The sequence below is a fragment of the Pelobates fuscus genome, chromosome 10 (assembly GCF_036172605.1).
Source record: "Pelobates fuscus isolate aPelFus1 chromosome 10, aPelFus1.pri, whole genome shotgun sequence".
Classification (NCBI taxonomy): domain Eukaryota; kingdom Metazoa; phylum Chordata; class Amphibia; order Anura; family Pelobatidae; genus Pelobates; species Pelobates fuscus.
Genome location: NC_086326.1, coordinates 58,836,616 through 58,851,561, shown reverse-complemented (window position 1 = coordinate 58,851,561; position 14,946 = coordinate 58,836,616). Strand labels below are relative to the sequence as shown.

General features: G+C 36.5%; 1 protein-coding gene across 2 annotated transcripts in view; it reads right to left on the bottom strand.

Moving 5' to 3' along the window:
- FAM13C (family with sequence similarity 13 member C) overlaps positions 1 to 14,946 on the bottom strand; it is a 121,759-nt gene that overhangs the window by 13,070 nt on the left and 93,743 nt on the right. Inside the window, exons 7-11 of one of the 2 annotated variants that reach the window (XM_063433991.1) lie at positions 11,066 to 11,276; positions 9,775 to 9,913; positions 6,808 to 6,889; positions 6,044 to 6,249; positions 3,240 to 3,323 (exon numbers count right to left, since the gene is read on the bottom strand). In XM_063433991.1, the coding sequence (XP_063290061.1) occupies positions 3,240 to 3,323; positions 6,044 to 6,249; positions 6,808 to 6,889; positions 9,775 to 9,913; positions 11,066 to 11,276 (722 nt within the window). The remainder of the gene's footprint in view (positions 1 to 3,239; positions 3,324 to 6,043; positions 6,250 to 6,807; positions 6,890 to 9,774; positions 9,914 to 11,065; positions 11,277 to 14,946) is intronic. The other variant, XM_063433992.1, reaches the window with a different exon arrangement.

Below are 14,946 nucleotides of genomic sequence, written 5' to 3'. Positions count from 1 at the left end.
CAAACAAACTAGGCCTGAATAGCCTTTGTTAACAGCTGTAGCTGTGTCTCAAACACAAGAAGAATCAAAAGAGACTCTTTTTGCACTTTATCAAAAACTACTTCATAAAAATAAACATCAACAGAACATAATTCTTTATGCATTAAAAAAAGATCATAAACAAAATAAGCTGACTTTTCCAATGTCTTTTGGTACATATTAAGGTAGATATAAAGCATATAACATTTTATTCCTTAAAACCACACTGTCACTAACCAGGTTGTGGTTTTACATTAAAAAAAATTCTATTTCCCTTCATTTTTATTTTGTCAATATTCGCCACATTTTTTAATTTATTTATTCAATACATAAGAAAAAAGTGGGATGGGTAACGTGATCTATGTCTTTAGTGTAGCTCCATTTGAGTTGGTAAGCTTATTTACGCACAGTTACACTCCCTGGCGGTCCGATGGCATAGTGCAGGCACTTGCTTGCTTTATTATTATTTATATAGCGCCAGCAATTTCTGTAGTGCTGATAGTGCTTTAATAGTGAAATGGGGTGCAGGAGGCAATGTTTCACCTCTGACAGCAGGTCCTCTCCTCTAACAAGCCCTGCATGCGCTGAGCGTTGCCGTGGTAACCCGCAGTAATGCTCAGACAGTCAGGGCTTGCTAAAGGACACCGCTGTAGGTGGCATTTGGGGTGTTCGGGGCCCCCTCTTTAATATACTACACAGCAGCGAACACACACACACCTTTATATATCTCACATCCCACAAATAACTGGATGGATTGTTAGGCTATTTCAGTTAGTTTGTCCACCCCAAGCAAGTTTACACTTTTTGAAAATAATTTTTTTTTAAAAATTAGCTCTTCCTTTTTTATTTGCTACTTCTGCTTTTGAAGATTGTGTTACTGATAATATCGGTTTTATAGTAACAGTAAGTTAGCAGTAAGCAGCGAACATCTGAGCAGGGGATGCATCAATCAACTCATGCTACATAGACCTGTTATACAATTAAATAACATAAAACAAGTATAATAAACAAATACAGATACATATGTTTCACTCATCTGGCCATTAGAATCTGCTTATCACTCACATATGTAAACTGGTAATACAAACTAGACAAATCCTTAAGCTTCCAGGCAATCTTAAATGTAAGTCATGATAAAATACAAAAAGGCAAGAGAAACTTAACTCATCTGTTCAATTAGGAATTGGCATTTTGTAAGAATAGAAGAAATATTATACATGCAATTTAGATTCACACAGTGTAATTGGAGAAACAATGAGTTCCATATAAATGTGTTATCATGGGAAACTGTATTGGCATCCATAATTGGTCATATCGTAACTACAAAGCTCTCAGTGATGCTACCAGCCTTACTCACGAATGCATGAATTGTCAGGACTTCACACCTAATGGCAAAACGGACTTTGAAAAATGTTTGCAATTTGGCTATTTTATGTTAACATTTGAAATACTTTGAATCCGACTGTTTAGTGAATTAAGGGGGGGTAAGGTTGGGATTTTTAACAGTATAGGCTCAGGTAAACGTGTTTGTGTGTTCCTAACCCTAGAGTGTTCCTTTACATTTAAAATTCACTTTAAAGTCTCACTATAGTGAATAACTCTGGGGGGAAAAAATAAAAAATAAAATCTAGCTCAAGTGAACAAATTAGAAAAAGAATATGAAGTGGACTTATGAAAACCTTGTACTTTAGGAAACAAATCCGACAAAAGTAAAAGCAATACCTGACTAAAGGATTTTAAATGCATATTAAAAAATGAAAGTAACTATGAAAGGACCTTGTGGTATCTACAAACCCTAAATTATTAGTCGATTTAGAGGGTAAAACAAAAAGGTGCTGTAAATGCAAACAAACTTACAAAAGTTACAAAATTACTTTGTGTTTTGGTGTGAATTTTTAAATATAAATAAAGAGCACATTACAGTCGGATCTTAATCTACACTAAGGAGCTGCTCTGCTATGCCATAAAGTGGAAACGTTAGAGTCAAAAGTACGACAATTGTGGGGGGTTGGGAGGGGGGAACCATTATGTTACGGCTTATTTGAAAACTAGTGAAGTGCTACCATATCAAGATGTTAAAGGGACACTATAGTCACCTGAACAACTTTAGCTTAATGAAGGAGTTTTGGTGTATAGAACATGCCCCTGCAGCCTCACTGCTCAATCCTCTGCCATTTAGGAGTTAAATCCCTTTGTTTATGAACCCTAGTCACACCTCCCTGCATGTGACTTGCACAGCCTTCCATAAACACTTCCTGTAAAGAGAGCCCTATTTAGGCTTTCTTTATTGCAAGTTCTGTTTAATTAAGATGTTCTTATCCCCTGCTATATTAATAGCTTGCTAGACCCTGCAAGAGCCTTCTGTATGTGATTAAAGTTCAATTTAGAGATTGAGATGCAATTATTTAAGGTAAATTACATCTGTTTGAAAGTGAAACCAGTTTTTTTTTCATGCAGGCTCTGTCAATCAAAGTCAGGGGAGGTGTGGCTAGGGCTGCATAAACAGAAACAAAGTGATTTAACTCCTAAATGACAGTGAATTGAGCAGTGAAATTGCAGGGGAATGATCTATACACTAAAACTGCTTTATTTAGCTAAAGTAATTTAGGTGACTATAGTGTTCCTTTAAGGTGCATTGTATGTGTTCAACATGAAGGAGTAACGTAGTATTTCTCAATTTTTACACAACAAAATTCATGTGGAGAAAAATCACAAAAAATAGACACCACGTTAAGCATCTACCAAATGTTCTTCTCCGCACTCAACTAGAATTGACGGATATGGGCAAGACATTAAGAGAATGGAAAAAAAAAAAAAAGAATAAATCTTCGTTCTACTCCCATTTTAGTGCCAATGAGATCACATACACTGCTGTATTGAGAACGCATCCAGCTATTCTACCAAGCATATGTTGCATCTAGTATATTTTGCAAATTATATGATCGCAGGAGATGCAATTCAACAAAAGATTGAAAATCCCTTGGTTGCAGAGTACATTGATGTGATACTTTTCTTCCTGATCTACCATCTCATCGCTCTATTCTCTTAAGCAGCTAAGCCCACTTACAACAAATAAGCAAAATCTAGATATTTTGCTCAGTGTTCAAATAATGGAGGTCTTACAAACACTGCAAACATTTAATTAGTTTGAAATATCACTGCACATGAATTGGTTTTATTCACAAACACTGACGTGACAGTTTGCTTAGAGCAATACTTACAGGCCGTCCGTGAATATTTTCAAAATAGAGAAGGCATTTCTGAAGACTGATTTTTTCCAGATTCATTTGCTTTTTTGTCATTTCCTATTTAAAAAAGTTATTTACAAAAAAAGTTAGGAGGGAGTCTAATGTATTTATATAAAAAAAAATAACAAAAAATAACAAAAAAATAAAAATAAACTACAAGAACACAAAAATCTGCCCCATAGCACTGATCTCACTATGGACACGGGGAGACTGAAGTATTTTAAGATCTGGAGAAGCTAGATCCTGCCTGGCTCTGTTCTGATTTGTATAGCAATCCATATTCCCCTGCAGGAGAAGAGTGAATTAAAGGGTTGCAGCCACCTGCACATGGTGTGACAACGGTAAGTTACAAAATACTGACCAGAATATTAACCACTTCTATAATAAAATATAAGTTATTCTAATAAATGCAATTTCCTAATTTAATACTGTCCCAACCACTATTCATGTTACTATCTCCCAAACACATTGCAGGCCTTGATCATGCGTGAATTTTCAAGAACTGTGCAAATTGACTCACGTCTGTTTCTCACGTGAGCGCCAACATACCGTATTATGTACACAAACACACTATTTCTTATATTAAGTATGTGAACATATCCTATAAATACACATAATATCAAGATGTTACATATCCCTCTCTCTCACACACACACACACACACACACAAAAAGCAAGAAACTGGTGTAATATGTGATTCGCAGACTCATTCTTAAAGGTGTTTTTCTACATTATGGACATTGCTCATAGACAAAGACTACACAATACAAACACAATGTCCATAGTTACAGTGATAAAAAAAGGATACATCAGAGAACAACACACCATTAATTACTATAGTAGAACAACTTCTACATATGCATGGCTACCCACACAAAAAAAAAAAAATATATATATATATATATATATATATATATATATATAACGGACCTCAACTAAGTAAAAACCATACTCCCATTTACGTATTTTGTACATACTGAACATGTTGCTCAGTAATGAGAGGACAATTGTACTCTTACTAAAAAGTAATGGCGTTAGAGGTGAGAAGTAAAGGTGTAAGAAGGGATTTGTAAGGAAGGAGTTTAATGTTGTTTTTAAATCGGTTAGATACTCTTATACTGGCATGCAAACTGTCGGTTATTTTAAACTGCCTTAAGAACTCATTCACACCTTTTCTTAGATTTACCATCCTTTAACAAATTACGGACTGATTTAATCACCTCATCAATGATGTCACCAAAAAATCTGGGTAATTCCATCTTGAAAAAAGGACTGAAATGTAGATCTAGGACTGTAAGGCCATATAGAGATGACAAAAATAAATATGCACCGTTTGAATCGATAGAGGTTCTCAAGCTGTTAAATATTTTAAAAGCAAATCTTTTTTCCCCCATACAGTAAAAACAAATTAACACACTGCACACCTCACATGAAACATGTCGAAAAAGTTAAGAACCGCCTTTCTACATGATGAATATAACCTGCAAGTGTGGAACACGCAACAAGTGTTACGTAATAGTACAGGACAAGAAAAAATATCTTAAACGGAGTTCCTGTACCCAGAGTTTGATATAAAATACTACTAGCAGTACAGTTCCAGAAAGCAGACATATATGCATATCCGAGCATGTGCTGTGTACACACTATATGCTAGTGCTTCTTTCTGTCCATGACATATTTAGAAGAAAAAAAAAAACCTTTAAAGGGGAATAAAAATTTATACATTTTCTAATAGAACTGGCAGACTAAAAAACTACCTGTACACCTCCCATAAGTAAACAATGCCTTTTTGGCACGCTATGAATACTTCATTATATTTTGTTCTGTTAGACTTACACAATTAAAAAGCGGATGCAAGTCATTTCAGAAAAAAAAGAATTCCAGAAACTATAAAATATAGTTACATGACATTCAAGGTAACTACCAACCCCACATTTTCAATTATCATTTAAATGTAAAACAAAATATGAAGAGTCACCCAAATGAGTGAAAGGGGTTCTAGCAACATGCAAGTAAATAAACATTTAGAAAACACATCAAAAACCAAACACCAATGCTTTAGACCCTAAACAAAAAAAAAAAAACCTAAAACAAAAAAAACACAAACGAAAGGCGGGGACAAAAAGGTAGAGGTAAAAAAAAAATAAAAAAAATAATAATATTTATATTTTCCCCTTTTTTTCTGGTTATCTGCAAATAAAGTACCCATTCCTAACGGAACCTTTGCCCTCAACTCTGATAACTCAGCGTATTTTTCATTACTTTCAAGCTCCTTGTATCTTATTAGTATATGGCTGTCACGCATTTGTATTAACCTGTGTCTAAAGTTCCCGCAAGGATGTAAATCTTTTTGTTCATCCTTACTCATCAGTCAAAACTTTATTCTGACATGGCATTCCCTATGCATGTAACATTGGAGGTACTCTACAGACATTTTGTTAAATTAACAGAACAACTTTGCTTTACATTTGTAACCAGGGGTTTGTCTCCAGCAGATCAGTTATGTCAAACAGCTGAACAGCAAAGAAGCTCTGTTTGGAGGATAATATTGTGGCTTCTGCAGCTGACATGCACGTCTACTGCAAACGGATATGGGACATCTACTGCAAACGGATATGGGACAACTAGAGGATGAAAACAGAAGAAGCCCATTGTTCTATTCTTTGAAACCTTGCATTTAGTTGAGTCACACCATGTTTAGACATCATGAACTTGTTCAGTTATCATATATACCTTACGTTAAACCCAATTTGTATCTAAACAACCTATGAAGTTACCTTTAAATTTTCTGGCAGATGAAGAAGTCGCCTGTTTTCTTTCAGCCTCTTCCATACATTTTCCACCGTTTCCTCTACAGATGTCATTGGAGTACTTGTTGCTCCATGTTGTTCTACCACAACAGATGCTATAGACTGTTCTTCATGAGTACTACCTTGGGACGTCCTTGGCACATTTTGATCCTCAGACAATTTTAGTTTAAGCTCTGTGATAAATAAGAAAAAAAAAAAATGATTTAAAAAATGATTAAAACATTTCTACAAATATTTCTACAACTATAATGAGCAGAAACATTTGCCAGGAATGGAGTTTAAAATGTAACAATTAAGATTTGGTAAAGCACAATCGAGCAGGATAACATGCAATGCAATTGTTCCTTTCTTTATCGTTTATGTATTCGAATAGCATGTAGGCCAGAAATCGTAACCTCTGGTGAATAAATGCCTTGGAAAACTATTATTTGCAAACAATGAGTTGAGATGAAACCTATGGACTTTTACTCAGCAGATTAGTCAAATTTGCAAGTAATTGTGAACTCGGCATCTTACTTGTACTTTGAAAAAGCCAAGTGTCTATGAGTAATTGAACACCGTATACACACACACAAACCATCTTTAATGGAAAAGTGTAAGAGCAAGCTAAAATAAACAAACATAATTGTAAATTCTAAAAACCCTAATCTCAGTTTGTACTGTTTATATAATTAATTTCATACAAGGCAGGTTTTATATGAGTAAATATAAAAATAAAGAATGTGTGGTACCTTTAAGTTGTTTACGAGCCTTTGCTAAATCATTCATCCATTTCAGGACTTCTAGATTAGACGTTTTATCACTGTGGGAAGGCTAGAAAAAAAAGAAAAAAAAAAAATCAATTTAAGGACCAAGCAAAAAAATAATAAAAATATGTATTACAACTTCCCTTTATGTTAAAAGATCATTTTAAAAGGGTATCCGCAGTTCTATTAAAGGCTTTGTTCAATAATCTAAGGTACTGAATTATAAATTGCACGAAAACAGTCCTACTTCATATATGCTAATTGAAAATATTGCACATTACTATTCTAGAAAGTTGTAATTTCAATGTCCAATTAAAAAAAAGATATATAAAAAATATTTAGATGGATTTTTATTATCTTTAGATTTACTGGCATACTAAAAAAAAATAGGGTAAAGTCTTTCTGCTCAAGTACCACCTATTCATATAGGACCATCTGAAAAACAGACAAATTAATAGACAATGTAAATAGAACATTATTATACATTGTGTCTCCTTCACCATACAATGCACACTCTGGCAATGCCTTTTACAGACTGCAGCAAAGAAAAGGCTATATTTCATTATCCATATGTTCCTGTCAACTATTGCCCCCTGGACATCTTGGTAACTTCGACATTCCCATAAACATCCCTAGTAGCTCAGAAGCCTCCAAATTCCACTCTATGCCTTCCTTCCATTGGTCTCATGCAATAGACTTATTGTTCCACTAAGCAGGTCATTAGCACAATTGAGCAGCACATCCTTTCAACCTTTGTTAGTTTTCAATTTTTCTAATTTACCTGTCTCCATCTTAGACCACCACCTGCTATCCACAATATTAAAGGGACACTATAATCACCCAGACCACTTCAGCTCAATGAAGTGGTCTGGGTGCCAGGTCCCTCAGGTTTTAACCCTTCAGATGTAAGCATAGTTTCAGAGAAACGGCTATGTTTACATAGCTTGGGTTAATCCAACCTCTAGTGGCTGTCTTCCTGACAGCTGCTAGAGGCGAAATTCGCATCCAGCGTGCAGAACGTCCATAGGAAAGCATTGAGAAATGCTTTCCTATAGACTGTTTGAATGCGCGCGCGGCACTTGCAGCGCATGCGCATTCCGCTCCACTCGGGAGCGGACATCGGCTGGGGAGGAGAGGTCACCAGCGCCGAGGGAGCCCAGGGTTGGATTAAGGTAAGTAGCTGAAGGGGTTTTAACCCTTTCAGCACCAAGGGAGGGGGACCCTGAGGATGGGGGCACCCTTAGGGCACTATAGTGTCAGGAAAACCGCTTTGTTTTCCTGACACTATAGTGATCCTTTAACTTTCCCTCTAACCAACCTCATGCACAAAACCTACCGTTGTTATGCACAAATGTATGTTCAGCAACTCTAACGACCTCAAGTCTCTCCTCTCTTCCAGTTCAACTATCTCCTGCTCCAACTCCGCAGCTTCCCAACACCCTTCCATATATGCTAGAGAAAGCTGAACCAACACTGTCTATTTTGACAGCAGGAACTCCCACCCTAACTTGCAAAATTAACCATTTATTTCCAAATGTAACTCAAAACAGATGAGTGTAATTTCGGGGTATGGAAAATTTTCTGAATTATATGTTTGTGTGCATCTTCCATTATCATTACTACTTTCTTCCCAATAATACTTACCTCTCTTCCCTCCTGTCCCTGCCCTTGCACTATATACTCATGCACACAAAGTAAATCTTCAAGTCTGAATAGTAATAAAACAGTACTACATTTTGAGTTGTATAGATAATGACATGTTAAAGACTAAATTAAAGTAACGCATGCATATATACGAAACAACAAAAAAGGAACTTTCTGGGTTAAAATTGTATACATTTGAATGTTCTGTTTAATAAAGCCTTTTTCTGGTACCCTGTAAACAGTAAGCAGACAACTGGCTTACAAAATAGGAGCTAATATGGGGTTGCAGTGGACCGCTTCATTTTATCCATGATCTTAAAGGAACCCTTTAGCCACCAAAACAATTTAGTTTAATAAAGCAGTTTGGGTGTATAGATCACGACCCTGCAAGCTCACTGCTCAATTTAGGATTTAATCACTTTGTTTATAGATCTCTAGTCACACCTCCCTGCATGTGATTTACAGTCTTTCTGTGTATGTATACACTTCCTATAAAGAGAAATCTAATGCTTACACTTTTTTGCAAATTCTGCTTTATTTAGAATTTCACATCTCCTGCTTTGTTAATAGCCCACTAGACCCCGCAGGACGCTCCGGTGTGTGATTAAAGTTTAATTTATAGAGCAGGAGATAACTTCTAAAGCAAGTTAACATTGAAAAGTAAAATAATATTTTCATGCACTCTGTTTCAGTCACAGCCAGAAGAGATGTGGATATGGCTGCATAAACAGAAACAAAAAGTGATTTAACTTCTAAATGACAGGGAGTTGACAAGCGAGACTGCAAGGACATGATCTATACACTAAAACTTCTTCATTAAGCTAAAGTTGTTTTGGTGGCTATAGTGTCCCTTTAGTACTTCCAGGTAAGGAGAAAATACATTTAGAACACAAGTTGTTAAATACATTTTTAAGAAGCAAACAGATTATTCAAATCTGTCTTTTAGAATAGTATAATCAGGCAAACTGTTGAAATAAACACTTTAAAAAAAACAAACAAAAAAATAAATTAAAAAAAACAGAGAAAACCCAAAAGTGCACAGTAGGGATTTGGATTGCAATAAACTGCATTCATTTGCATATAAATTAAGTAAACCTGACATTCACTGTAAATTTAAATGTAAAAAACAAAAAAACTCTATAAAAGAACCAATCTATACAGTGCTACAGAAGTTTATGTATCCAACATTGTAAAGTAAAATGCATTTGTAATTAAAGAGTCATTAGTTCACTATAAGTAATGGAAGACGGAAGTGAATATATAAATAAAAAAAAGTTAAAAAACAACAACAACTAAATGTTTACTTACGCGATAATTTTTTTCCAACTCAAATTTGTCTTCAAATTTCCTGATCTTCCTCTTGAGACTTTGTATTTGTTTGGTAAGCTGCATCACTGTAAGAGGTTCTTTTGAATCTTCGCAATTACCTCTCGATGAACTTCTTGGCCTAAGGAAAACCAGGAGACAATTATAGAGACGGTTCATCTGGTAACAAATGAACTTTGGCATCCACGTGTTTATCACACCTAATGGCAATTTAAAGTCAGTTCTAGGCAGCTATACGCATATTCTATGTAAACATGCCAGCAAAAATACAGCTCAACATGTTAGCATCTGACATATTTATGTAGGCCACAGATGACCAAACAATTCCACAATGCATAGTGGATGTGTCCTTTGGGGCCGGAGACTGCCTACATTTTCACCAAGATTAAATATGGTGACATTTGTAGTTTTAATGGTGCTACATTTGGCACTGAAAGTATAATGATGGGCAAACAAAAAAGGGTCACCCATATTTGGTACCCATTTGTAGTGGCACACATTCTTTTTTTATAGATTGTGCCAACCAAGGGAGGACTGTCGTGTTAGTCATGAGTCTCTTTAAATATATAAAAAAATTAAAATTAAAATAGTAGAAAAGACCAGATGTATATTTTGTATATACACATACAAATACATACATGCATTTTCGTAAGAATGTCTCCTAGATAGACAAGCATAACTCCATAAAGCATTAAAGATATACATTAAGATAATGCAAAATGTCCTTGGGTTTCCTTTGAAAAACATATCTAGAACCCAGTTCTAGAGATATATTTAATATAACAATGTTTCTGTATGATGGAAATCAACGGTCAGTGTTTTTATGCTAACCATAAAGTGTAATAATTTGAGAATATTATTAGTATTTTTATTTACGATTAAAAAGCCGTCTAGTCACTCTTCTGAAATTTTAGACCAAACTGTTGATTGGTTGCCTTGTCAGTCAATTTACATAAAACAATAAAAGATCAAGCCCTAGGTATGATCAACATGTACATTATAGCAGGTATGGCAAGATCTGCTTCAGGGATGGCAAGCAAAATAAATCTATAATTTATACACAGTGCTAGTAGATTCAAAGATTAAATTCTACTTATTCTCCATATTGTTTAAACAGGAAATTTTTGTCTAGCTAGTAGTTCCAATTTTTGTCTCGCTTGTAGAATCTTTTTTAAACCACTTCTGAAGATAAAATTCCATTACATAAAGCACATACACTTTGTATCTTTAAGAAAAATATATACAAATGAAAGTACAGTAAAAATAAACCTACATCATGAACTGCTGGGAGCTGGGAGGGGAAGGTGCAGATTCAGGATCCAAATTAAATCTCTGGCTTTGACTGAAGATCGAGCACCGTGGTGACAGCAGAGGATTGTCCCCATCAGTGATATGGAAAAGCAGCCGGCTGGTCCCAATGCCACGTGAGTCTTCAGTACCATGATCTGCATCACTCTGAGAGTCGCGGTGGGTCGATGCTGGTTCTAAAAAGACCAACAAAAATAAGACAATATTGTTACATTTTTGGCAGTCAAGCAGTAAATGGGTGATCGAAAAGAAAAACAAAAATCCCACCCTATCCATACTGTATTGCCATACTGTATCTGCACTAGGTTCATTTTAGGAGAGACTCGAGTAGGTCCAGTGAAAATGGACTAGATCAATCAGCACTATGGCAGGAATATACAATCTATATTCACAATTGATAAGCAAATAGACATTATTTATTTGATTTGCAATGGAATATGCTGTATTCTGAATGAAGTCAATAAGGAAATCTCCATTCCTGCTTTCAGCAACTCTGTGCGAATAGAAGAGACTTTGCATAGGTCTTTCTATGCAAATCGTGTCTTTGTATAGATCTTCCTATGAAAATAGGATAGTGTGGCTTGTTCAAAAGCATTAAAACTGCATGTGCTTTGTATTAAAAAAAAAAAAAAAAATAGGGCTTGATGTAACATCAAGACCATTTTATGGATAACCAACCTGGGTTATTTGTATTGTATTTTTAAGCAACAATAAACACAAATAAATTTTGTTAATAGATAGGATGCTCAATTTTCCACGGGTTGGCTTTGGTATCAAACATCCCAACTATAAAGGCATTTGGCAAGTTATATGTGGATTATTATGCCATTCACACAATATAATGCTCACAACTGTGCTCAAGATATTGGGTGGTGATAACAATACATCACAACCTGTGGTGAGAAAGGAGCGCCTCCACAAAACAACTATATTTTATTTTATTTAAAGAATGAAGTGACATAGTATGCAGTTATGAACACCATTGCGGACTCACAGGAACACGAATGCCCTGCATTGACAATTTGCAGCACAAGTGCATTAAAACAACATGCTTTCAATGCTCTATTTTGGGCATGTAAAAAAATAAATAAAAACACTTTGCCAGGGATCCTAGACTTGTGATATCCCACCAGATCAAGGACAGTTGGTCGGAATGACTACGGTATTTGTAATTTCTTATAAGTAGTAATCTTGCACTATAACAGATTTCTTAAAACTTGGCATAATATGGTTTGAGAAAATTTAATGTACATTAAGAAACTATTAGATCAACCTATATTTACAAAACTATACATTTAAGGTCATCCAAGAAACACTGTGAATGCTTCATTTCATTGAAGTAGTTATAGTGTCTGGAGTCCCCGGCACCACCCTTCCAATCAGCAAATATTTGTTAATATTTTAATGCTAAAGGATTAAAATACCAACCAGCAGTTCATCCCCCATGTGCTGCTTGGGTTAAAGACACATGAGCCTGAGCAGCAGTGGGCAGCTGTGATTGGTTGAGAGTGTCAGCTGAACAATTTGGGCCCATCACATCACCATTGCTGGTATGAATTGTTATCGATAGGAGGAAGAGGGTAATCTCCAGTTGGGGCCAGACTGTGGATGGCTAGTCACCCTCATTATTAGGATGTTCTTGTAAATGGAGGGACAGTGCCAGGGGACCCCAAGCACTATACCCAAACCAATGTGATGGGTTTACAGGCTAGAGTAACTGGATTAATTATGTCATTTAGAAGGAACCCCCATTACTCTCATCTTGCGTGCTTCCATAATAAAAATAATCAGTTTTGTTTGGACTCTAGTTTTGTTTAATAATCATGGGATTTTTAATCCACAACAGCGGAAGTACCAAAGAACGTCCAAGGGTAATTTTGAGAAATTACTTGGCATACTTTGTCTTTAGGTGGAAAAGCCATTTGGCCCTAGTCCACATGTAACATGTCTAAGTGAAGATATTTGTGCAAGTATTTTGTAACCTTATCCAGTGCCACAGAGCATGCAACATATTGTTCTACTACGTACATTAAACAACAAATCAACACAAACTAAAAGGGGCGGGGGAGAGGGGAGAAGAGGGGATCACACAAATGATTAAGATGTAGATTAGTAGGATTATTACAAATGTTCATATCTACGTGAGTGACATCCGGCTGCAAAAGCAATGTGGAACAGATTACAGTGATAGCTTGTGGCGAGTGAGCAAGAGACAAAAAAAATAAAATAAAAAATAAAAAAATCTTTGTAACGGATCACCTGGCACCCCGACTGGGTACCTCCGTTAATGGATGCTCCTAGTGCTTCCTGAGGACTCCAAGCACTCTGGCAGACACCACAATCACCGAATCCGAGAAACCTTTAAATTCTCCCAAGCATATGAATGCTGTAGACCATTGAATAGGAACCATACGAATAGGCTTGTACTCCTAGCAGTCAACTGGAACAGCATACAATAAATCCTTCCCCCCAATAATGAGACGACACATCACTTTGAGGGTAAAACAGGAACTCTGGACTGGCTCATCCAGCCTGGCTTTTATTACACTAATCCACATACAGGCCACACCCAGGGGGAGGCATAAAATAACCAATCACATACATGGTTCAGCCCACACATCCCCTCCCCTCAGATAACATTAAACCCAATTATCCGGTACACTTTTTCAGCCAAGTTCTGGATGTACCCCAAAACCCGGGGGTACACCTTTAAATCCAGCATCGCTGGATAGCCCTTATTCAGGGGGACAACATATTCAAAATTCAAGTAATTCGGATGAATGGTTCGTGAGATATGGGGTTCCAAAGATTTGACCGACCGCATGGGTAAAGTATCCGAAAACAGTTCCATGCATTTTGGCCCTGCGGTCGGTCACAAACAAGGGAATGAAAACAGGCGAATTGCCTGTGTTATAGAGCCTGGAGAGGGTTTGAATGAATTCCCTTGTTTATGGGGCTCTTTCTACCGAACGGCGGGTCATTCGGTAGTTTCCATACGAATTTCTGGAAGTATGGAGGTCTCAGCGGTGTTTGCCTAGTCAAGTGTCCGATTTTAGTTCCAGACACTCGACGGCAAAACACCGCTGTTCGGTAGTTTAAGATGGCCGCCGCCACGTGTTTGTTTCCCGAATGGCGGCCACCCAGAGGACAAAGACCACACTGCACTGATTGCCAATTACCTGTTTGCAACATTGTTGCAAACGGTAATTGGAGGCACACTCATTCCTGGGTGGTCTGGTTGTTCGGTAGTTTCACTCAATATACTGAATGGAGTGATTCTACCGAACAATCAGAATGCTGCATACAAATCACCCAGGATAAACTTAACACATCTATAAATACATATATAATATTACAGGCATTACACTTGAATATGCTTCACAATCTTAAAGGGACAGTAGTCCCAAAAGTCCCAATATGTCCATAGATGCTGTTAAAAGGGCCAGTAGCAGCAATATACAGTACAATATGCCCCCAAATAACCCAGGGGCCATAGTCAGTAGGTAGGAGGCTAGCAAACAGGCTTCTCCAGGGCCCAGTGGCGAGGTTGGTTTCGCCACAATCTTTCTTTATGTATTGCATTCATTCTGGACCAGCTCCGAACAGGAAATCGCATGGACTTTTCATAAAGGATGAATAATGGAAACAAATCTTTAAGGTTCAATTCATATCACAGTTCTTAATTAGGGTTAGGGCGGCAAAATGCTTGTTTCTCTTAGAGGCAATAAGCAAAACAGCAAAAATGCTAATACACATAAATGCATTTTCAAGCACCAAATTAAACACACAATTTTTTGAAGGCTTGTTTCACACCCCCAAAAAAGAAGGAATTACAATCTGAAATAT